Source organism: Semicossyphus pulcher, unplaced genomic scaffold (genome assembly GCF_022749685.1).
Source record: "Semicossyphus pulcher isolate SPU_LCO1_2020_fin unplaced genomic scaffold, fSemPul1.0.p SCAF_16, whole genome shotgun sequence".
NCBI lineage: Eukaryota > Metazoa > Chordata > Actinopteri > Labriformes > Labridae > Semicossyphus > Semicossyphus pulcher.
Window position 1 is genome coordinate 10288329 of NW_027211670.1, and position 22499 is coordinate 10310827.

Consider the following 22499-nt stretch of genomic DNA (forward strand, 5'->3'; position numbering starts at 1 on the left):
CTAAAAACAAATTACAATAAATGTATATTTTGGTACATGTTTATATGTATGGGAATATGCAGTAAGTAAGTATACATATTCTGTGTCCCTGGTTATATTCTTATATACAGTGTATTTCATATAACCCTGCAATCACGCTGTGCAACCATGTCTCCTACACTGTGCAATATTTTGTGTCATCTGCAAATTGCAATGCTAAACTTTATTGTTAATATACCTGTACAATTTTATGTGCAACATAACTCTAGGGTATCTACAGGGAAAAGTTGTACATAGTGTGTATAGTTTCCTATTAGTTATTTATATTGTCATTTTTTAAATCCTTTTATTGACCCCTGTATTTTTTCTATCTTTATCACTTACTATAGTTAATTTGCACCTTTTTTTTGAGCTGCTTTAATGAGTACATTTTCCCAGCGGGGATCAACAAAGCTTATCTTATATCAATTTAACTATTCGTTAGAAATGACTTCTGTAACACTTTAGAGGTTGTATTTCAAGATCGACAATGTGAGTGAAAACAATAACATGAGACATCTAAATAAACAAAACATGTTTAAATAAAAAAGGATTTTATTACGAAGCAGATCATGCTGTGGCAAACTGAAACAATGAAGTGTCCTAAAAAGTACAAAAAAAAATCTATATTTTCTTGTCATGCATAACAACTGTTTTTCTTAATCAAACAAGAGACAAGAATATTTTCAATCTGGAATCTGACTTCCCCCTTTTTTTCAAGGGGATTTTATCACTTCAGTGTAACAAAAATTACACCAGCAGTCTCTCAATGGCTGTCTGCACAGACTGAATCTGCGGTTTGAGCTGAGACCCCTCCTTTATGGTGACTGAGGTAGCAATGACGGGGCGGGATACCCCACAGGCCCGACCCAGGGCCTGCTTAGAGCGAACGAACACATATGGCACGTTCTTGTCCTCACAGAGGAGCGGCAGGTGGAGGATGATCTCCAGTGGTTCAGCATCAGCAGCCATCACAATAAACTCAGCGATGCCTCTGTTCAGGGTTTTAGTGGCTGGGGAAGAAGATGATCAAAATTAGTTTTCACAGTTATTGTTTTAATAACCAGTGGGCTACCAGCCTATAGCTGCCAAATTGGTTAATTTCAGGGACCCTGGTTTAACACCAAGTATAAACACTCATCTACCAATCAATGGGTGAGGTCTAGGCTTTCACTGTACCAAAAATGTATTATATCATGTGACTTAATAACATGCTTACTCTTTTTTTGGTTTGAATTTATATGACCATAAGTTGTAAAAGCAAATCACAGTTAAAGATAAAAAACAACCAGCACAACCTCACACTTTAGCAGTAGCACTGGCAACTATTTGGCAATGTGTGTACATGTGTTGACCGGAAAGACACCACGTTTCGCAGACTGCACTCATGTTACTGTAATACTGAAAGTGATTAAATGACAAGATTTTACTTTAACCCACTAAAAAGTTTTATTCTAGCATCAGGATTTCGGTTTCTCACCTTCATTAGCCCCCTTTCTCAACTGTTTGTAGTTGGAGGCTTGCTGCACCAGGTCCAGGATGGTTTTGGTCAGCGTGGCGTCGGCCAGTGGGTAGGCCTTCGGGTTCACTTGAGGTTCAGTCTGGTCATAGTACATAAAAACAAAATAAAACCACATTAACCACGGAAAACAGCAACATTATGAAGTGAACTCACAATAGAAGTTACAGGTTAACGGTTAGTTCGCTCTGAAGCGTACTTTCTTTAGCCAGCTAATAGCTAGCTAGCCTGCTAGCATATTAGTTCATTCAGAAACCAACACTCACCATTGCGAATAGTTTTTTCTGGTATTCCGGCCCTCTCGGCGAAATGCTTCACGGAGGACTATTTTCTGTCACCTGGATCTGAAAGGGCAACAGCAAGCAATCTATGTTTTAAGTTAGTTACGTTTTTGTTGTGCTACAAACTCTCTAAGCTCTGTTGCATGCAGCAAGTCGAAACGTTCACCACACGTGTGAGGTACCACACATGCGCACTGGGGACATGGGGAAATCGACAGGAAGTGGATTCTGTTTCTTTGCTCTCTGTTTTTTAATTGGGCTAATGTAAAAGGAATATAGCTAAATGATGGAGGCTTAATGTAAGTGATATGCTATCACAGGAAATAACAAAAAACTATCTAAATCTAAATATCTTATCTAATAAATATTGATTATAACAATAATATGACAACAATGTAAAACAGTTGTTTTTCGCCAGGGGAAGTACAATACAGCACAAAGGAAATTATCAAACGTGGGATGAAAGATGAAAGAAAATACAATTTTATTCATTCAAAATAGTTTAAAAATGAAAACACTTATTAATAAAGAAATACACTCATTTACAGTTTTTACAGCTTTGTTATTGGTGCTAGATTTCATATTCTTTATGAGCAGAACAAAAATACATTTTCTTCATAGTCCGACATTTACATACAAAATTCAAGATCATATAATGGGTGATTTGGACTTTTAAAAATATATATATATATATGTAACTTATTACATTAGTACATGACATTTTTATAAACCTGAAAACATTTCGCCACAATCTCTTTGTATAACTCCAGAACAAATGTGTCAGGATGTGCTGTATAGAAAGAACAGCTTATATTTATGTCTCATCTTTTGAAAATGTGTGTTACAAGATTAAGTTTAAGCTTGTGAACAATATAAAGGACAGATTGCTTTCGTATTTCAAGAGGGTTTTACGAGGCAAAGCAAAACTGTACATGGGAAACTACTTAGAAAACTTTTACTATTTGTGGTAAGGAAAGAAGACCGACTTATTATGAAATAATACATGTAGATCAATTGTGTTGTCCTCAAGGTGAAATAAGAACATCTCTGTAATGATATTGCTCGATGTTTTCTGTGCAGTTATGGATGTGTCTATTTGTCTCCGTGGCAACAGAGGGCGCACTCTCATTGGTTCAGCAGTACTTTTGTGAGCGAGGAACACGCAAAGGATTCTGGGTAGGGCACTTTCACGCCAGCCATATTGCTCCATCGTCCTGACTGAAGGAGAGAGGGGAGATGAAGGGGATTCGGGGAATCAGTCAGCTCTCTGTAAGGACTATTCTAACTTAAGTTTAGTGTTTGTGTGTCGGGAAAGCTGTACACGCACTAGCCGTCTGTTTTAATGTTTGTGTGATTCTTGGACAGTGTTTAAATTCAGGGTCGTGTCAGGTGTCACAAGGTGTGATGAAGAGCAGAGGAGAAAACACTCAGCTGAAGCTTGACATGACTCAATGCTAAAGTAACTAGTACTTAACCAACGGATAACGTTACATAAAGAACACCAGGCCTTTACTACGGGCTTTATGTGTTGAAACTTCTGTTGTTCAAACCTATTTATTAAACTCAGGGTCTACAGTTAATTCATGTTACTTGACATGTAAGAGAAGCGAGAGCCAACAGTTAGCTTCCAGTACAGTAAATTCAACAGTCCTTCCTCAGCTGCTAATGTTGACGTTAGTTGAAGCTTGTGGGGTTTGCTTACAGTGCATTTCTATTTAAAGCTTTGTTTAACAATATAATTAAGCACACGAGTTTCCTGTGCTGATTGTAACACTATAATATTATTGTGGCTTACTATATCTTGTAAGCCACAACAATTGCTTGAAATATCACAAAGTCCATTTAGTGTTTTTTCTTGAGCTTTTGATCAGATCGAATACTACTTAAACTTTCTGATGAGATAATTTGTCTGACCTTAGTTCAGGGGCAATAACTAGGACCTTAGTTGTATGTACTGTAAATATTGTAACCTAAAAAGAATAATAAGTAATACAGTATTTTAACAGCCAAAACGCAGCATTACAAATTGTCCAGCAACACTATACTATGTGAAAAACCTTAAACACATTGAGTAAAATATTTTGAAAGTTTGTTGTTTATATCAGAAGCATTCATGGATCTTCAATATTCTTCAATTTCTATCCTCCGCCCGGAAAATGCCCTCCTATAAGTTGACAAGCCAGCAACACATTAGTTGTAATATCCCCCCTTCCCATGTTCTCTGTTTTTCCAGACAAGACTTTACGCCGCCCAGGCGGCTCGTAAGGTGGAGTTCGCAGGGGCGGCCGAAGCCATTAAGTTTCAGCCGCAGGATGTGCAGGTCAGTGGTTGTTGACTTGTCTTTCTTCTCCACAGAGACGGTTCCATGCGGCTACCAGATCAGGCCAGTCTCTTGCCCAGCCCCTGGCTGGCCTCAAGCTCTCTCCAGGGGCTGCCCACTCGTACCAGGACATCCATGTATGTTTGGCAGTGATGAGGATTGCTGTGCTGGGGTTGGCTTGGTGTTCACAGGGTGGTTTTTTGTCTGAGCATGAAGAGATTACTTGTTTTGCCTGGAGAAAATTCTTTTTTTTACACTTAAAGCTGTCTGTCTTTAGTCAGTTTTCTGTAGCATAAAATGTTAAATGATAAAACTAAATGTCCAAAAGTTTAAATGATCCTTTAAAGTATAAACTGAGGCTGCTTTAGCTAAATGTGGATTTTTACATGATGGAATTGATACTAAAGTACGTCTGTCTTCTGTCCTTCTTCTCAGGTGACCAGACTGCCCAGCGGACTGGTGATCGCCTCCCTGGAGAATTACTCCCCAGCCTCCAAGATCGGAGTGTTTGTCAAGGCCGGCTGTCGTTTTGAGACCTCTGACAACCATGGCGTCACCCACCTCCTCCGGCTGGCCTCCAGCCTGGTATGATACTGCATACTTGATGTATTTTGAGTTTAGTATGGTTTTCAACAACTGTAAATTATTACTTTTCTCTGTGGGTTTCCTTTCCCACCTGTTTAAAATATTATTATCCATATATCACACCCAAAGTATACGTTTGAGAATGAATATTTGCCTTCTGTCTCAGCTTGTTGTTAACTTAGCATTTGTACTTTTTTCAGACAACCAAAGGAGCTTCATCTTTTAAGATATGCCGTGGTGTCGAGGCTGTGGGGGGCAGCCTGAGGTCAGTTGATGCTTAGAAATATCACAACAAAGCAGTGAATACAGGTGTCTTCCTTAAACAAGAATTCCTGTCTGTGTGTCTGAATGTTTGTGTTCCTCTGCAGTGTGACGTCATCCAGAGAGAACATGGTCTACACCGTGGACTGCTTGAGAGACGACATGTGAGTCTTTAAATAATGACAATGCTGTGATTAATCCTACATACTTCACAGTATTGTAGTGAAACAATGGTATGTATGTAGAAATTATTATGCTGCAGGAGTGGTTGTGTTTTTCAGTTTGATAGCACAGTTTCAACATTTTTGTCCCCCCTCTTCATTATTTGTCTGCAGCGACACAGTGATGGAGTATTTGATCAACGTGACCACAGCCCCAGAGTTCAGGCCATGGGAGGTGTCAGACCTCACACCGAGGGTGAAGATGGACAAGGCCCAGGCTGCACAGAGCACTCAGATAGGTGTGGTGGAAGCTCTTCATGCAGCTGCCTACAAGGACGCTCTCAGTAACTCCCTGTACTGTCCCGACCACATGGTTGGCAACATCCAGTCTGAACATGTAAGGATTCTTTTTGGGGGGTTTATCCTTTATGGTGGTAATGAACACTTTTAAACTCCTTCTCTTATGTTTATTTTTTGCAGCTGCACCAATTTGTCCAGAACAATTTCACAAGCGCTCGAATGGCTCTTGTTGGACTTGGTAAGACCTTTGCCCCCCTAATAACGTCATGATATCAGCGCTGTTTAAATCAGTGTTTATATGACTGTATGAATGTAATTGGACATCAAAGCTACATTGACACTGTATCCACAACTGTCTAAAGGATCTTTTAATTAATCATGTTTGTCTTTCCTCCAGGTGTCGATCACACAGTGCTGAAGCAAGTTGGAGAGCAGTTCCTCAACATCCGCAGCGGGGCAGGGACCACCGGGGCCAAGGCTCAGTATCGTGGAGGTGAGCCAAACTGTTAAATGTTTAAAGAATCTATTTATTGGCTTGTCACTCCCCGCAATTTACACTTTTAAATACTTCAAATCTAACATCAGACTGTATCCCTTTCTGTAGGTGAGCTCCGCCTGCTGAGTGGCAGCAGCATGGTCCACGCAGCCGTGGTGAGCCAGTCGGCAGCAGCCGGCAGCAGCGAGGCTCTGGCCTTCAACGTGCTGCAGCATTTACTGGGAGCTGGTCCGCATATCAAGAGGGGCTCCTGCACCTCCAGCAAACTGGTTCAGGGTGTTTCCAAGGCAACTGCTGACCCCTTTGATGTGAGTGGCTGTTGGTTCGTTATATAAAGTTGTGAAACATTTAATAGGCCTGTGCCTTGACTGGCTGAACATGGAACTATGGCAATGCTTTGTGCAGCTTTACCATGAAAACTGTAAACCTTTAATGTGCAGAACCTTTAAATAAATCCCTTTTTCTTTGTCTGAACAGGTGAGTGCTTTCAATGCGAGCTACTCTGATTCGGGTCTGTTTGGCGTTTACACCATCTCCCAGGCTGCAGCTGCTGGTGATGTGAGTATCCCTCAGCTGTGATCAGAGAATGTTCTTAAAACAAAACTGTTCAAGAAAGCAGCAATTTTCCAAATGAAACTGGAAAGGGTAACATTTAAAGTGATCTCTGTTCTCTCGTTTCTCTCCAGGTGATTAAAGCCGCTCTCGCACAGGTAAAGGCTGTTGCTGATGGTGGAGTCACAGCTGCTGACCTCACTCGGGCCAAGTAAGACTTACAGATATTAAGACTTTCTCTACCATGTAACCTGAATTCTGAATTAGTTTAGACTTATTACTTCTAACTTTTGGAGTAAGCACATAAATAAACAGCGAAATAAATAAAATATATGTTGATACACAGTTAAAGTTTAGGATTGAGGGAGATCAGATAAAAAGATTGACACCACACTCAAATATGTAGGTGAAGCAGGGTAGCTTAGCTTAGCATAAAGATCGAAAACAGAGGGAAACGGGTAGCTTTACCCTGTACAAAGATAAAAAGAAATCATCTGACGCATAACCTCCAGTAACAAGGTGAATTGTTGCTTTCAGACATTTTTACAGAATAAAGATATATATATATATTTTTCATGTTAAACAGTAGCTTTAAAGATGCTAGCTGTCTCCTTCTATTTTTGGTCTTTTAGCTAAGTCATGTTGGCTAGCATCTGGCAGCGTAACTATGTTAAGTGTAGAGACATGAGAGTGGTATCAATCAGCTCAATTGCATTAAGCATATATAGCATAAATAGCAAAATAATTTCATTTTCAAACCAAAAAATTTCAATAACCAAATCTCAGCATGTCAATTAGACACTCACAAAACTGACAACCTAGTTCTTATTCATTCAGCAGTTGCCACTTGGTGCCTGTCGGTGGTGCCATTTCTGCTCTCATATAACATAAAGCCACATTCTTAAACTTAGCTGGTTAATTGTTGCAACAGTAGAGATACTTTATTAATCCCTGAGGGAAAATTCAATGTTTTCACTCGTTATTAGACACATGCTGCACACACATAGGCCCGAAATACACACATGCACATACAGGACCCTATGGACACGGATTAATAGAGACATGTCAGAGTGAGGGGGCTGCACATGGACATGCGCCCCGAGCAGTTCGGGGAGTATTCAAAAAAAGTCAGACATTTTCCCCCTTATAATAAACATCATGTAGAGAGTACATCAAGTTAAATCTTTCCCATCTAGTTTGCACTGCTGTGGCTCATGATGCACTCATCTTTGTTTCTCTGCAGGGCTCAGCTGAAGGGACAGTTCCTGATGTCTCTGGAGACTTCAGAGGGTCTGCTGGAGGCGATGGGCTCTCAGGCTCTGGCTGAGGGGTCCTACACCTCCCATGAGGAAATCTCCAAAAACATCGACAACGTTTCCCTGACCGATGTCGCCAACGTAAGACAATTGCTCTGCTTCTGTCAGGATGTTACAGTAGGATCTAGTCACATAACTCAGTTTTCTTACATGAATTAAGATTGTTTTCCCTCCAATGTTTGCTTAATTTGCTGTGTGAAAAATTGATTTTGTGGAAGGTAATTGTGTTCTTATATTCCTTGGTTTATTCATTCCCAGGCTGCCAAGAAATTTGTGTCTGGAAAGAAGACTATGGCATCCAGTGGCAACCTCGTCAAAACACCCTTCGTGGATGAGATCTAAAGTCCTCCCTGTCACCTTGTACTGTACCTAACTCTGATGGTTAAGCAGATTTTGTTTCCTTGACATAAAAAAAACCAAACAGAATTTCTCATCATCTTCTGCAATGCTGTGGTTCTGGGATATATAATGTCATAGCACCACAGAGTATTTATAGGTGTTGTAACAGTATATTTTCAGGTTATGCTGAAATTTGTGCTCCACTCATCTGTCCACATTAACTGTATAGCTGATGTAAAATAATGAATAAATTCTATCTACCTTACAGAGAGACTTGTGGTGATGTTGTGTTTCTTGGAAACTATAAAAATGCATGAGTTTGAGCTTGACAGTTTTATATCTCAAGGTGTACTTACTCTCTTTCTCCTGAGCTGTCGAATAAATCTAAACTAAATAAGAAACTGTGAAGTCAACATGGTGATAAGTCCAAAAAGGGCACAAAATCATAAAAAGGTAAAGGATTATAGCTCTATGGCAAGCGAGCAAAGTCAAATCCGTTGATAAAATTGGTATAAGAGCAAACATCCGCTAGTAACGGATTTTCTCGCGAGAGTTGACCACCACTGATATGGAGACGCGAGCTGGCTGAATTTTAGTTTCCATTGCACAGAGACAACAGCATCGCCTTGCAGGAAACAGTGTGTGTCTAGAGAGGTTGTTTTATACGTGAAGTGACTTTTTCTGCGTGCATGTGTGGAGATTTAAAGGTCTAAAAAGGCGCTTTAATGTGAGCCTGGGCGGCGTTTTCCGTGTGTATGCGTCCATAGGAAAGGAACCATATGAGGCGAGAGAGCTCGGGGGCTCCATGCAGACTCAGGAAATAAGTCGACTGCATGCATGAATTCTTTTTCGCTTCTTGGGAAATAAAACCAAAGGATTTGCGTAAGATTTTCACCTGCTTTCTGCAAATGTGATGAGATTCATCCGGATCTGAACCCAAACCCATGAGCCCGGGCTTCGACCCTCTCCTTCTGGGCTGGAGAAGGGCCAGCAGGTCGCTCCAGGTCCGGGTGTTGGAGGACTAATGAAAGAGGATCGTTTCAGGGAAAAGCTTCCATATCTCACCGCCTGGGATCAGACACGATGTGCGGACAAATCATGGACCAAACCTAACCTAACACTATCACGGAAAGGTCCCCAACGCTGGATGAGGATGGCTTCAGGTGTCTGACTTCTAAATGTCCCGCCTCCCTCCAGGTGAGACAGAGGCACACAAACACTCTGTCCTCCTCCTGTGTCCACCGACATGGATAAGCTTACCGTTATATCAGGATGCCTCTTCCTCGCTGCAGACATCTTCGCCATCGCCAGCCTCGCCAACCCGGACTGGATCAGCACTGGAGATTCAGCTGGTAGGTTGTTTTTGGAACTATGTCCCAAAAAAGTTTTTACTTGATAATGGTTCATATTAGGAGGTGGGTTCATTGGATAACACTGTAAAAATTAAACCCTCAAGTGAAAATGTCATCTGTCCATCAACAGTGACTTTATAAGGCTTTGAAGACAGCCAAAGACACGTAAAACCGTCTGTGTCAGAGGTCAGTGAACGCACCTTATTATCGTAATTCTGCTCAGACTCTGGATAGAGCTGATATTAAGAAACTTAACGGCCACAGATGCACACAGTTATTGCTAATTTGTCAATGGAGAGTCAGACCTCAAGCTGTTTGGCTTGTGACCCTGTCCTAAGAACAAAATGCAACCAAAGTCCTGAAGCTTGGATCCTAAACAGTAAAATGTTGTTCTCCTGGAGCAACTGGGCACTTTAAAGACCCTAAAATGTATTCTCTCAGTCAGCTTCCTACATGAACAACATTTTATGCCAAGGTTTCAATAGACTTTGTTAATTTACATGAAAGATTTCTGGATATGTGTTTGTATCTGTGATTTCTGACTGCTTTGAAGAGGACAGGATCCTCTGCGAGCAGGGGATATCATGCAGAATAATCAAAACATGATTCTATATGTTGGGCTGTTTGCGTGTCAGACAAACTGCCTGAAGTCAGATCTTATCAAACCACGCCAGTGCAGTGTGGGTGAAGCAGATTACATCAGAGTTTTGTAGTGTTCAAACAGTTCTCCACAGACTTAGCATCACATTCTTATAACATTGTCAGATTCACGATAGAAAAGAGGCACAGTGAAGCTGCAGAACCAGAGATGGTATTATTTTCAGTCCAATCATTTGCTGCACTGAAGTGCTCCTCTGATGGTCCCATTTCCTGAATTAGGAAGCCGTTCTTCTGCTTTAGGTGCGTTTGTGATCTTTTGCGTAGTAATCTTATTTGTCCAGTGTATGGTCCGTAATAGGGGGACAACGTAGAGTCCACTAAGAGGATGTATTTAATTTCATTGGTAGGTCACTCTACATGAACAGCATCTAATGTTACAAACTGCAAATGAACCAAAACTAGATCTGTGATATGTGAGTTGATAAAATGTTCTTTAACCCCATCAAAATGTCTCCTTTAGGGAGTCTTCTTGTGTATTTACGGAGATTGGAAACTTCTTCTAATTTCTCGACACCGCATAAATGCAGGGATTCTTCATCAACTGGGTGCCTACGTTGCCCACAATGCACTTGATCAACGTTTAGGTAGAGATTCAGGTGTGTTATGCTAGCAGCAGCTAATGTATGTTTGAGCTTTTGGCCTTAAGAAGAAATGAGGAGCTCACTTCTTTCTTTTAAAACAGCAGCCTCAAGACCAAAGCCAGACTTGAGTGACATCACTTGAGGCAGTTTATCAGCTGTCCCTGGAGCCACAGAGGGCTTTATACAACGGTTTTCTGTCTTTGCTGTTTCGTATTTAGTCATGGATAAGGTAATGATGTTCTTAAGAACACTTAAATTGTGTTTTTAACAGCTTTAAATACATTAACACTGCACCACTGTGTACAAATGATTGTGTCTCAACGGATCCCGATTTACAGCTGCCTCTTAGCGTCTGACGTCAATGTCAACAGCTGTTGTTCTGGATTAAATTAACTTACAAATGATCACCAGTATTTTTATCTTGGGGCGGCTGTGGCTCGGTGGTGGAGTCTGCCTTCTCTCAATTTCAATCTGACTGCTAGAGTCACATGTTAAAGTGTCCTTGGGCAAGACACTGAACCCCAAATAGCTCCCACGCCTTCAGTGTATGAATGTCCATAGATCCTGATTGGTGATCGGCACTTAGGCCTTTGCCATCAGTGTGTGAGTGTGAAAGGGTGAATGTGACATGTAGTGTAAAAGTGCTTTGAGTGGTCGGAAGAATAGTAAAGTGATATATAAGTACAGTCCAATTACATTTCAGCCAATAATTCTCATACTATCACTGTGGACAGCTGTATCTAACCCCCACAGTCAGCCTCCCTGGTAATTGCATATATTCAGATGCAAAGTCCAAAAGCTAAACATTGACTGCAACTGATGCAACATGCAAACAGACCTCTACACTATATGCACAGCTGCCTCAGGGTCTTGCCAGTCTTTGTCCAAATGCTACAGAGGAGCAGAGATAAGCTCAGAACAGGCGTGCTGAGTTTTTGTAACAGGATTAAATAAATTCTAAAAAAAATACTGACTGCAGCCAAAGTACCATCCGTTTTTGCCACGTACCAACTCTTTTTTTTTTTCTTAATTGTTGTACAAAATGTATTTAAGTACACAATGTTGTGAAATGACTGTACTTACTGTACTAAAAGCCTCTTGTTCCTGTCTAATCAGGCGAACAGTGATTACGTGAAGGCAGGAAGTGTTGATGGTGATGAAGATGTGTGACTTTTAATTAGGCCTCCTGGGAGAGTAATGTTTTCCACCTGGAGGATTAAAGCTCCTCCGGCTCCGTCATGACGTATTTTAAGTTGGCTGCTCAGGGTATACGTAGAAGTGAAAAACAGAAAGAGAGGGATTGTGGGAAAATAAGCACTCTGTTAAACTGTTAAGCTGTGATAAATCTATAACACACAGACAGACAGACAGAAGGAGGGAAATAACAAACTCGGTGTGTTTGCGTGCTGAAGTGTTGTGTTCAGGTGTTTAAAGCAGCGGGAGAGTCTGAGTTTATGAAGTGTTCACGAAGTTAAAGTTAACTTGTAAAACAAACACACACAGTACTCGGTGGTATGCACACCACAGCTGTGGCAAAAATCTGATGTCACAGCTGGCTGGCTCACTCAGAGGTAAACAAATAAAACCATTACCATGAGGTAGTTTGGACGGGAATCCCCTCTCTCTCCACTGCACGTTTTTTTTACAAATCTGTTTTTTTTATTACATATAGTAAAAACTACACTTCAGAATTAGTTTTTTTTGTTATTTCTGGTTAAACTAGCTGTTCCCTAAATGCCCTGAACCCCCGGATGGTCCAGTGGAGCGGCTCAGTGGCCAACAGATCAGACTGGGTGATTGTGGGAAAATGAAACTAGAGTTTAACTCTTATTGCCCCTTTGAACATATAGCTCAAATTAGCTCTGCAAACTTACCCCAATGAAAAAAGACCAAAAAATATATGGTGAGTAAGAATATGGACTTCTGAGCCTCTACTCCACTCTGTGTTTGAACTGTACTAGTCATTTATCCTTCTTATTTCCCAGTGGCCAGTTCAAGGCGGGATTATAACACCTCTGTTACGTTTCACAGAATAGTCGTTCCGCCTTTTAGACGGCATCGAAGGTAGTAACAGAGGCATGTCACGGTACGGACCCACTGCCCGCGACCAATTCGCCTACACTCGTGTCTGCGCAGCCTCGCTGGTCACTTATTGGGGTGAAATGAGGAGTCTTGTCAATCAAACCAACACCCAACAAGGTTTATTTACTACATAATGTAGCGCCAATTTCTTTAAATGCATGATCATGACACAATGAGGGAGAAAAGGTGTTTTACCTGGTGTGCGTCGCTAGGTAGCCCAGCATGCTTTGAGCAGGGAATCGGCCGCTCGCGATACACAATGAATGGGGGCGAATTTTGAGCCACGTCAGTTCGCGTTCAGTGGGTACGCACCATCAGAGGCGAAACGGCGTGTGTGTAAACAGTGGAGCCAGCAGGGCGGAACAGCACCGTGTGTGTATGTGAAGCACGCACTGTTTGTTTACACTTACACGCTGTGTCTTGTTCCATTGTAAAAATGACTAAGGCTGCATGACGGCGGAGCTTTGGCGCCGTGGCGGAACCGCAGTGTAAAAAGGGCTGATGTGTCTGATTTGACTGGTGATCTGTTCAGTGTGTACCTCGCTTCTCTCGGTAACCCAGAACAGGATAAGCGGTATAGATAATGGATGGATGGATGGAATAAAACACCTTATTTCTTACTGTTAATGCATTTTATTTGCTTCGTAAGGATAGATAATGGCTGATCTGTCTTATTATGGACATGTTTTATATAACTGACATAACTGACTGACTATACATATTTTAATTTAATTATTTTTTGGAGCCTCTCCTTCGTCCTGAAACGATCAAGCCGGTTTGCCATTCAAAGGTCAGACCTTAGCCACTGTGCAGTGCAGCTGCTCCCCCACGTGGGAACAATCAAGTAGGGGAGCGGCCGCACTGCACTCCAAAGTTGTAGAAAACATGGCTGCTTATTCGACCTTATATGTACGAGCCAGAAATCTTGACAACGACTAGACTACAAGCTAGAGCAAGAAGGCAGCCTTAGGCGAATGACGGTGAATGGCGATTGGTCGATTTCAGTGAAAGCAAGGTTCCACGTAGAAACCCGCAGCTGTTCTGAACGGCCCATTTAAGAGGTGAATTTTTTAAAAATGTGATTCTGGAAAAACAAGGAATTATGTTCATTTTTCAAACACCCAAAATTGTGAAACCGATGCAAAATATGAGATTATCCATTCAAAAGATACGGCCCCTTTAAAGAAGTTTCCTTTCCTTATTGTATCCCATAGCAGCTCAGGAAGCTGTCAGGACAGCATGTCCTAACATAAGTACTGACTGTACTGTGGCCAGACTATCATATACAGATCTTGTGGTGGCACTGTTTTTCTTTTTTATCTTCTAGTGTTATTAAGCCCACAGTGGCTCTTCTTCTACTGCTTCTAATCATATTAAATAAAAACAGCCACTTCTCATAATCAGATGAGGCACTGAGTGCAGTATGGAGGGCTATGAATGCACTATTTACATTGTCCCCTCCCTGCGGTATGAGAGGATGTGCTGAGGGGGAACAGGATGTCCGGCGTGTTGGGGGGAGAGGGTCAGCCTGCAGGAGGATGTGGTTCGGGCCTGATGTTCCCGTCAGACTCGTCCTGGTATCATCAACCAGCGCTGCGTTTATGATCAGGAAGTGAAGCCGTTTAAAGCCAACATAAATATTTAAAGGCAGATTGTATTTTCACGTTGGACAATGTAGTAGCATTAAGTGTCTGTCGTTTATTTGTTGTGTTCATTAATGTGTATTTCTTTGGTATAACATTTGACACATTATATAATCAAAAAAAATGTTTAACGGTGAATCAAGGGGTTTTAGTGGCTCCAAGTATCAGGTCTTTATTCAAAAGCAGCTCTCTGATTACAAGACCTCTCAGCGCTTCCCCGTCTTTTTCCTGCTCTCTTTGTGATATTGGTTTCTTCTAATTTGGTCCATCTTGACAATTATGTTAATTTTACAGTCGCCGGCTTTAAATTGCCCTGATTAAATTCATAAAATGTGTACAGCTCCTGTGTCTGATTGTCGGGCTCGAACCGCCTGCTGTAAGTAAGTAAGAAAAAAGGAGGGGGACAAAAGAATAAATGAAAGTGTGGGAGGGTTTCATCTGTGTTGGAGGTTTGTGTGTAGTCAGAGGGATGTTGAGTTGAGCTGACGCAGACTCTGCTCTGCTCAAAATGTGTGTGTGTTGTATGAAAAAGGCCTCCCATAGCTGGCATGTACAGGAGGCTGACAGATGACTTGCCACAGGATGTCGGGTCATTGATCTCTTCTTTCCGTCTCGGCTGTGAATCTCTCTCTCTCTCTCTCTGATGGTTCGTGGAAGGAGCCTGAACCTGTTTGACGTCATACATGAGTCACTTCGGGGGCCGTGGGGAATCAGAGGGACTGCTGGGAGGTCACCCTGTCCTAAAGTGTCAACATATCCACAAATGATGTCATATATTCCAGTGCATTAGACTGAGTTTGTAATAAAAGCAAAGACAACAAAAATGCTGTAATTCAAGCTACAGGTGTGCTTTAAGCTGCTTTTCATATGATGGATTCAATGTGCCGAAGACTGTGTGCAACTTTACTGGCTACTTTATCTTTGCAATGCCAGACAAATAAGTCTGAATAGATCAATACACAACCCATTTCTTAAAGGTGTTACAAGGTGCTGACCAAATTAGCTTAATGAAGCTATTAGCTTCAAACTACAAATCAGAGCATCAGACCTGTGATGTTGTGGTAGGCTGCGAGGCTAGGTAGCTCGTTCAAACAACCAATTTGTACGGCTACTATTTGAACAAAATACACAGACGCTTAGTGGGACATGATTTAGTTGCACACACAGCATGTATACCTCAAGATATACTGTCCAGTTTGTTTAAAACTGCAGAATAGCGATGACTGATTGCACCTCTGTACGATCAATCATCGTATCAAACGTCGTCCCATATGAGGTAAACATGAGTGAGTCAGCCGACCCGAAACGAGTCCGATGGAAATAAATCAGAACAAGTACCATTTGGAAAAGGGTGTTTCTTAAAGTGGAAGCATGCTAAGTTTCTGTTTCTCACAATCCTTGAAAACTTAGTCTGAGTTTAAAACCTCTTTAAAATCAATTTTTGTTTTTACTGTAACAATTAAGCCCCTCCAGGATTTGTTGCAGTGTTTCAAGACTTTTTTTTCTGTTTGAAACATAACACATCAACTTTGAGCCAGTGGGACAAACAGCCCAATAAAACCATCTATTGGCTGAGTGAATTGTTTGTCTTCTGACATCACCTCCGGTGGATTTAGAGATGCTTAAAAAAATGTGAAAATACTGAATGACACTAAAGTCAATAGCCATGAAATGCTAGTTTTGCACTGCACATGCTCATTCAATGCTATATGCACTGAGGAGACTCTTCACATTATTTATTACATTAAGGCTGTTAGCAACAGAGCCTCTGGTTGGTGGAAAGTTTGGAACACAGTCTCCAATTTGTCAAACGACTCAACACAAGGCATCAGAAAGTGGCTAAGTGGACTGCCAACAATTTTCAGCACAAAAACATGGATAAATAATCACAAGAAGACATTGTGTACTGGATTTTTTTTATTACTGATTCACTGTATAGAGTCTCCTTAAAGACTGACGTTAGGTAGCTGTATAAAAGTGAGATAATCACACCGAAGCCTCGTTAGAACAGCGCAGGGAAATAGGATGATTGGGCAAATTTGCATAACATTTGCAGCAATTGTCCAAAATCAAAGGTAGAGAAAAATTGGTTGAATTTGCATAAATTTGCAGGACCGCAACTTTGCCACTTCCTGGAGGGACTGATTTAAGCAACAGACAACCTGCTCATCGCAAAACAGCAGTCAAGGACAGTTAGAAATGAGCTGGTTGACTTAGTGGATCATTTAGTAGCATGTTTAAATCACAAGTTGGTGGAGACCAAAAACTGAGCTGAAAGAGAGCATCTCACATCCTCCAGGTGCCTAGTTACACGTTCAATATGGCAACTTGATATGTTAATGTGTGTTCACAGCTTGTTTCTGCTGCTCCTAAGTGGCAACAGAAAACTCCTATTGCAGTGAAGGAGTAGTAGCTAAATAAGCAACCACTGAAACTTTAACTTCAGTATTTTGTATGAAATGTTTAAAAACTGAGCTAATGTGGTTTGATACCAGAAGTCCACGAACCCAGCACTGCCATTTGATTTTGATTTAGAGGTTTCTTAATCCTGATGGGTCCATTTCAAACAAGTTTGAAGGCGCAGATAAAAATCTGAAATACAGAAAACATTAAAGTAAGTTGAATGATTTTTAAACCTTTCTCCCTCTCTGCTTCATTCAGGCTCTCTGACTGTTGGTTTGGTCCGCCAGTGTCAGACCATCCACGGCAGAGACCGGATCTGCTTCCCCCCAGAGCTTCCCCCGGAGTGGATCACCACGCTCTTCTTCATCATCCTGGGCATCATCTCCCTCACCGTCACCTGTGGTCTGCTGGTGATGTCACGCTGGCGCCGCGAGGCCGCCCGATATGCCCGATGGATTGCCTTCACAGGGAGTGGGTGTTCACAATCACCTTTAATCCTCTTTAAAGATTTTTTTATGCCAGATATCTTTTGTGTCCTATATTGAAGTAGAAACTTTGCTTTAACGTTTTTAGCTGTAAAGAATCAAACCAAAGGTCAGAAACAAACTGCAGTTTGTTTGAAAATCTCCTGTAATATGTAGCTGACCTCGACATCAGGATTCAGCATTTAATTTCAGGAAAAGCTTTTAGTCTGGTAATTATGAACACCCAGACAAAGAGATGCTTAGGAACTCTAATTGATACGTGTGCTGGTTTCTATTTCTACAGCACAGGGACAGAGTTTGTCTGTTAGAGACGATCAGAGCAGCTGCTTAGCTTCACTCGGCTCTATTCATGGAAAAATATGAAGGGGGCAATTGTTCCTAAATTATAACAAAATAAGTACCACCACTTATCCAATATTGTAGCACAATTTTTCAGCTCACAGCTCTCTATCTTTGCCGTTACTGTATCAAACTATATCCACCAAACTCGCATGGCGGACACTTTCCTCTGTTGTGCTGTTAGTACTGTGATCGGGGTTGAATGTAGGGAATTTGACAAATTCCTAAAATTTCACAGCTTCTTAAAATGGCAACTGAGAAAACAATGGATAGTCAAAATCTGGAGGGACATGGGGCCGAATTTCAATTTAAAACTATATACTGTATATGATAACTCATTAGCTTCCATTGGACAACGGCTATCATTAGCATTTAAGCTATTCCTTGCTAACATTACAATTTTACAGTGTAACTAATTATGGAAGTAAAGGCAAACATTCCTTGCTATACCTAGGCTATTGCTAACTAAGAATTGGTTTAATGCTAAATAAAAATTGCTTTTGTGATTTAACTGTCAGCCTATACTGTATATCTCTTTACCTTGCATAATGGCCCAATGTCCTTCCAGATTTCCATTTAACAATGTCTTTTCAGGAGCTGATCAATTGAGAAGCAGGTAAAATCCTGACATACCTTAGAGAGTTAAGACGTTGACAAACTGTAAACAAAGCTAATCCTGCCAGGTATAGTTAGCATTAGTGTTTGCTTCACAATAAAGACAACAACTGCCATAATTCTTGCTACTTCACATTGTCCTCTATTTCTTTTTGAGTTTTTTGGATAAATAGAGTCTGAGTAGCTGGAAAATATGAACCTACTATTTGAACAACTTTAGCATTCTTTAAGCCAACAATTTTAACTACTAACCATTTATCAACCACATTAACATATTACAGACTTTATCCTATACCTTTAGTTATTTCATTTAATTATTTAATCCTTTGGGCTTATTCTTAAACTGTATAGCTAGCTACTTGAACTGTTTATCGTTACCTTTTAGCTAACATAGCTATTTTGGCTGTTTTTCTCCAGTGCTTTTAGCTAACAGCCTTTTCCGCTATTTTTCTCCAGTACTTTTAGCTAACGTAGCTATTTTCGCTATTTTTACCAATAACATTTAGCTAACAGTGATAGTTTTTGCTCTTTTTATCCAGTACTTTTGGCTACAGTAGATATTTTTTCTCTTTTCATCCAGTACTTTTAGCTAATGTTGCTATTTTTATCCGCTACTTTTAGCTAATGTAGCTAATTTTACCCGTAACATTTAGCCTACATGGCTATTTTCGCTATTTTTATGCAGTACTATGAGCAGTATTTGAAGTGATACTAAAATTTCACACATTGATCCATTTTGTTTAGCTCAGCTTACTATTTAAGCTCATAATCCTTCACTTTTAGCCAGATGTTACAAATGATCTACTGCTAATGACTTTCATGCACTCTCAAGTTTTACGCCTGAGTGGACATATTTTTTAAATTATATATATTTATATCATAATTTGTGTTTTATTAAAAGTTGTTGAGCTTACAATCTTTTGTCATTCTCATTTGCAGCTGCTGAATACCCGTAGTTGTGAATCAGTGATCTTTGTGGGGTTATTCATGCTCTTCTTCCTGTCCTTTTCCTCTGTCACAGTGGTGCTCTTCTGTTTGGCTGCGCTGATTTTCCCAATCGGCTTCTACATCAACGAAGTTGGAGGACAGCCTTATAAACTTCCTAACAACACAGTGGTGGGCTCCTCATATGTCCTCTTCGTTCTGTCCATATTCTTCACAATAGTGGGGCTTCTGTTTGCTGGAAAAGTCTGCTTACCTGGCTGACGTACCTTCTTCCTCTTTTTGTAAGTGACTCTTCTGGGGCAGCGATGGACCCATTAGCAAGGAAGAACAAATCGGAAAAGCACCTGTTTGCCTTCTCCCTTTTGGAGGAATTTTCTCAGTGCTTGTAACTGGGGTTAAAATCGTGTTTTCCATCGGCCCATCTGTTTGTTCAGAGACTGAGCAGGCGCAAAGGGCTCCGAAATGGCCTTCATCATCATCCGTCCTGGACGACAAGAATGAAGGGTGAACGAATAGGAGGATATCAAAAAGAAATGGATTAAAACACCAGGACTTTCAAGAAGCCCCGCTGTATTATCTGTAATCTTCAAACTTAATGACAGGTTACAGATAAGCCTTGCACCTATTAGATTGTCAGGCTTGATACGGGCCAAAGCACCAAATATTGGCCTGTAACATCCAATATAATGGAGGTTCTTCCCTGACCACATCTACATGGAACAATCTGTAATATATACCATGAAGTTTCACTTTGTTGGCACATTTTATTTATTTGTTTAACTTTTGTTGTACAGGTATTTTTTATTAAAGGGCCTAATGTATCGTTTAGTTCCTCTGCCAATGATATATGTGGTGGATCACTTTGCCTTAAAGAGCTGATAACCTTAAAATAACTTAAATATTTTTGAGTTTCATAGAATAAAGTAGAAAATTCTGGATACATTAAATGATTTTTAACAAACATGTAAAAACTGGAAGTAACATGGGCTCAGCAACATATGTCCAGCATGATTGGTATTGGTAACTCTTCTCTACATCATATTGGGGATTGAGTAATGTTTAGTTGCATCCACGGTTGTGTTGCAGGAAGTTAAACTGGTCTCTATGATGCTGTTGAATTTATCCTTCAGTAACACTCACATCAGCAGGTCTCACCTGTACAGAGGGGTGTACTACGAGGCGAGATATGTTATGCCTAAAGCCAAAGTTTTCTGTTTCCCAGAGGTGACTCCTTTAACCATGCCATGCTCAATTAGTAATGCCAGAGGATGCAGTCACAGCAGCACAAACTGTCTGCATCACTATGCTGTTTATTGCCAAAGGAACTTGCATGCCTTCATTTATTGTCGTAGAAAACCTGAACTCCTCATTCAGTCTTCCTTCACATTTTTTCCAGTTTGCTTCCAGTGTTATGAACAATTTAAATTTCACACAGCAGATCATCCGTGCTCTGAATAATAAAGTGATTACAGTGATTAATTTGAACTAGCCCACGTCCAAATTCTCTGTCCTAAATACCTGCCTGGTCCGTTTCACACTACTGGAATAAGAGATACAAGGCAGATTAGAAAACAGATCGTTCACGCAATACAAATAATTTTACTCTAATTTGGCCTGAAACTAAAGTGATTTTCACTAAGACCGACTTTAGCTATATCACACTGGAGGTTGTGCTTTTGTACTGAATATCAGCACTGCGAAGATAATCACAGCAGTGCTGATATTCGGTACAACATCACGACCTCCAGTGTGATATTGCTTTTATACAACAGTTAAACAAACAGAAAATAGTAGTAAACTAATAATTAACAACAGATTATTTTTTGCTAGTTCCACAACTTAACTGAAACTGGACTTTTGTTGCCAAGCAACCCAAACATTGTCCTGCTCTCTGTGTCTACAGGTCACCACAGATCAGCTGTTTTTTTATCATGTACATTTATCTGTTTGTTTTAATTTATCATCAACCAGTGAAATACGAGTGCTGTGTGATTCTGAGGTCTGTTGTGATGTTAATAAACAGTATTCAGGACACCTGGCTGAGGCGGAGTGATACACACCCTAAAAAGTCCCAGTGCTGTTGTACTCGATATCAACACTCATGGGATGCCTCTTGTCCAATCAGTTTACTTGGTGGGAACTGTAACCGGACAGTGTTGGATCCAAAGGCAAGTCTTGACTGTACTGTTGAATTAATCTTTAAGTTAAATGTTTCAGTGTTCATGTGCTGTTGTCTTGAAATACACTGGAAACACTGGGAATTCCTAGAGTGGTAAAATAAATCAGTCACTCATGCAGTTACACGTTAAGTCCTTTCTCCTAAGTCCTTTTTTTGCAGCAACTGTGTTTCTTTTTTTATTTTCCTTTTTACAACAAGACTGAAGTTTGAGGCAGGTGATCATTTTTTGGTAAAAAACCCTGGGTTAACAAGAAAGTTAATACACATAATTTGGGGCTTTTGGGGTGCGCTGATATGTCATACTTGCTTCATAGTACCCCCCTCTGGTGTCTCTGTTACAGCCTTGTTATTTTCAGTGATGTAGTGAATGTATTATCACCTTTTAGAGCCTATCCTGTTGTTTAAACACTGTATCATGAAATGACTGAATAGTTTGTTTTATGCATTTTGGACATTTTTTAATTTCTGTATAAATGAACTGACAGCCCGTCTGTGTCGTTTTCTAAAAGCACTGTGATGTATTGAATGAGCATGGAGGATCTCATCTCATTAAAAAGGACACTGATTGATCAGTTTGCGGTAACAATTTCTTTTGGAAGAACATATGAAAGAGAGAGGGCGACATGCAGACTAGCTAGCAGCAGATAAGAAGTCTCAAAACACAAAAAATGTCTTTTGTTCTTTATTTAAAGTAAAAGAAACAAACATAAAGCTGCTTTGTGCTTTTCATTTTGGTGTTTTTTTAGGGCCATCATCTGAAGGAAATAGATTTTTCTCTTGGTTCGAGATAGCGATAAAGTTTGGCTCATATTTTGTTGTTTAAACTTGACATTTTTGAGAAACATGAGGTTCATATGTTGGCAAAAATCCAGTTGAAGGTTACCTCCCACTCAAAAGTCAAATATTCAAACTGCCTTTGACCTTCAAAATAAATCTCCCAGTCTCCGTGCTGCTATTTTGAGACATGAAAAGGTTTTTCTGTCTTCAAGTTTCAGCTTTGTACTTTCTTTGTGGGCAAATGTTGCCATTTTGCAACAAACAGCGTAGGAAAAAAAGGGAGACAGCAA

The 22499-nt window shown here is 40.4% G+C and overlaps 3 protein-coding genes across 4 annotated transcripts; 2 read left to right on the plus strand and 1 right to left on the minus strand.

The window, feature by feature from the left end:
- Window positions 1–555: 555 nt before the first annotated feature.
- On the minus strand, window positions 556–1994 carry snu13b (SNU13 homolog, small nuclear ribonucleoprotein b (U4/U6.U5)). Its single transcript, XM_069664831.1, has 3 exons — window positions 1804–1994; window positions 1499–1619; window positions 556–1031 (listed from the first exon to the last, which is right to left on the minus strand). Exons 1-3 carry the CDS (start codon window positions 1804–1806, stop codon window positions 769–771), a joined length of 387 nt encoding a protein of 128 aa, XP_069520932.1. The 5' UTR covers window positions 1807–1994; the 3' UTR covers window positions 556–768.
- A 1003-nt stretch (window positions 1995–2997) lies between these two features.
- On the plus strand, window positions 2998–8414 carry uqcrc2b (ubiquinol-cytochrome c reductase core protein 2b). 2 transcript variants are annotated; one of them, XM_069664344.1, is made up of 13 exons: window positions 2998–3087; window positions 4052–4138; window positions 4574–4723; window positions 4924–4988; window positions 5092–5148; window positions 5320–5542; window positions 5626–5683; window positions 5843–5938; window positions 6050–6249; window positions 6419–6499; window positions 6628–6704; window positions 7737–7890; window positions 8068–8414. In XM_069664344.1, the coding sequence occupies exons 1-13, from the start codon at window positions 3055–3057 to the stop codon at window positions 8149–8151; spliced, it is 1365 nt and encodes a 454-aa protein (XP_069520445.1). In that variant the 5' UTR covers window positions 2998–3054; the 3' UTR covers window positions 8152–8414. The 2 variants fall into 2 exon arrangements, with proteins under 2 accessions (XP_069520445.1, XP_069520444.1); XM_069664343.1 differs by lacking the exon at window positions 4052–4138 and adding an exon at window positions 4174–4275 and having other exon boundaries at window positions 3005–3087.
- A 339-nt stretch (window positions 8415–8753) lies between these two features.
- LOC138593806 (uncharacterized protein C16orf52 homolog A-like) lies at window positions 8754–20831 on the plus strand. The gene is made up of 3 exons (XM_069664889.1): window positions 8754–9500; window positions 17128–17340; window positions 19330–20831. Exons 1-3 carry the CDS (start codon window positions 9395–9397, stop codon window positions 19512–19514), a joined length of 504 nt encoding a protein of 167 aa, XP_069520990.1. The 5' UTR covers window positions 8754–9394; the 3' UTR covers window positions 19515–20831.
- The last annotated feature ends 1668 nt before the right edge of the window (window positions 20832–22499 follow it).

Excerpts from the sequence above, each read along its gene's own strand:
- snu13b (XM_069664831.1), bottom strand. Across the intron at positions 1,032-1,498 it reads GAGAAAGGGGGCTAATGAAG|CCACTAAAACCCTGAACAGA; the intron begins GTGAGAAACCGA and ends CTTCTTCCCCAG.
- uqcrc2b (XM_069664343.1), top strand. The coding sequence starts at position 3,055 with ATGAAGGGGATTCGGGGAATCAGTCAGCTCTCT. Across the intron at positions 3,088-4,173 it reads GGGGAATCAGTCAGCTCTCT|AGACGGTTCCATGCGGCTAC; the intron begins GTAAGGACTATT and ends TCTTCTCCACAG. Across the intron at positions 5,684-5,842 it reads AATGGCTCTTGTTGGACTTG|GTGTCGATCACACAGTGCTG; the intron begins GTAAGACCTTTG and ends TCTTTCCTCCAG.
- LOC138593806 (XM_069664889.1), top strand. The coding sequence starts at position 9,395 with ATGGATAAGCTTACCGTTATATCAGGATGCCTCTTCCTCGCTGCAGAC. Across the intron at positions 9,501-17,127 it reads CAGCACTGGAGATTCAGCTG|GCTCTCTGACTGTTGGTTTG; the intron begins GTAGGTTGTTTT and ends TGCTTCATTCAG. Across the intron at positions 17,341-19,329 it reads ATGGATTGCCTTCACAGGGA|TGGTGCTCTTCTGTTTGGCT; the intron begins GTGGGTGTTCAC and ends CCTCTGTCACAG.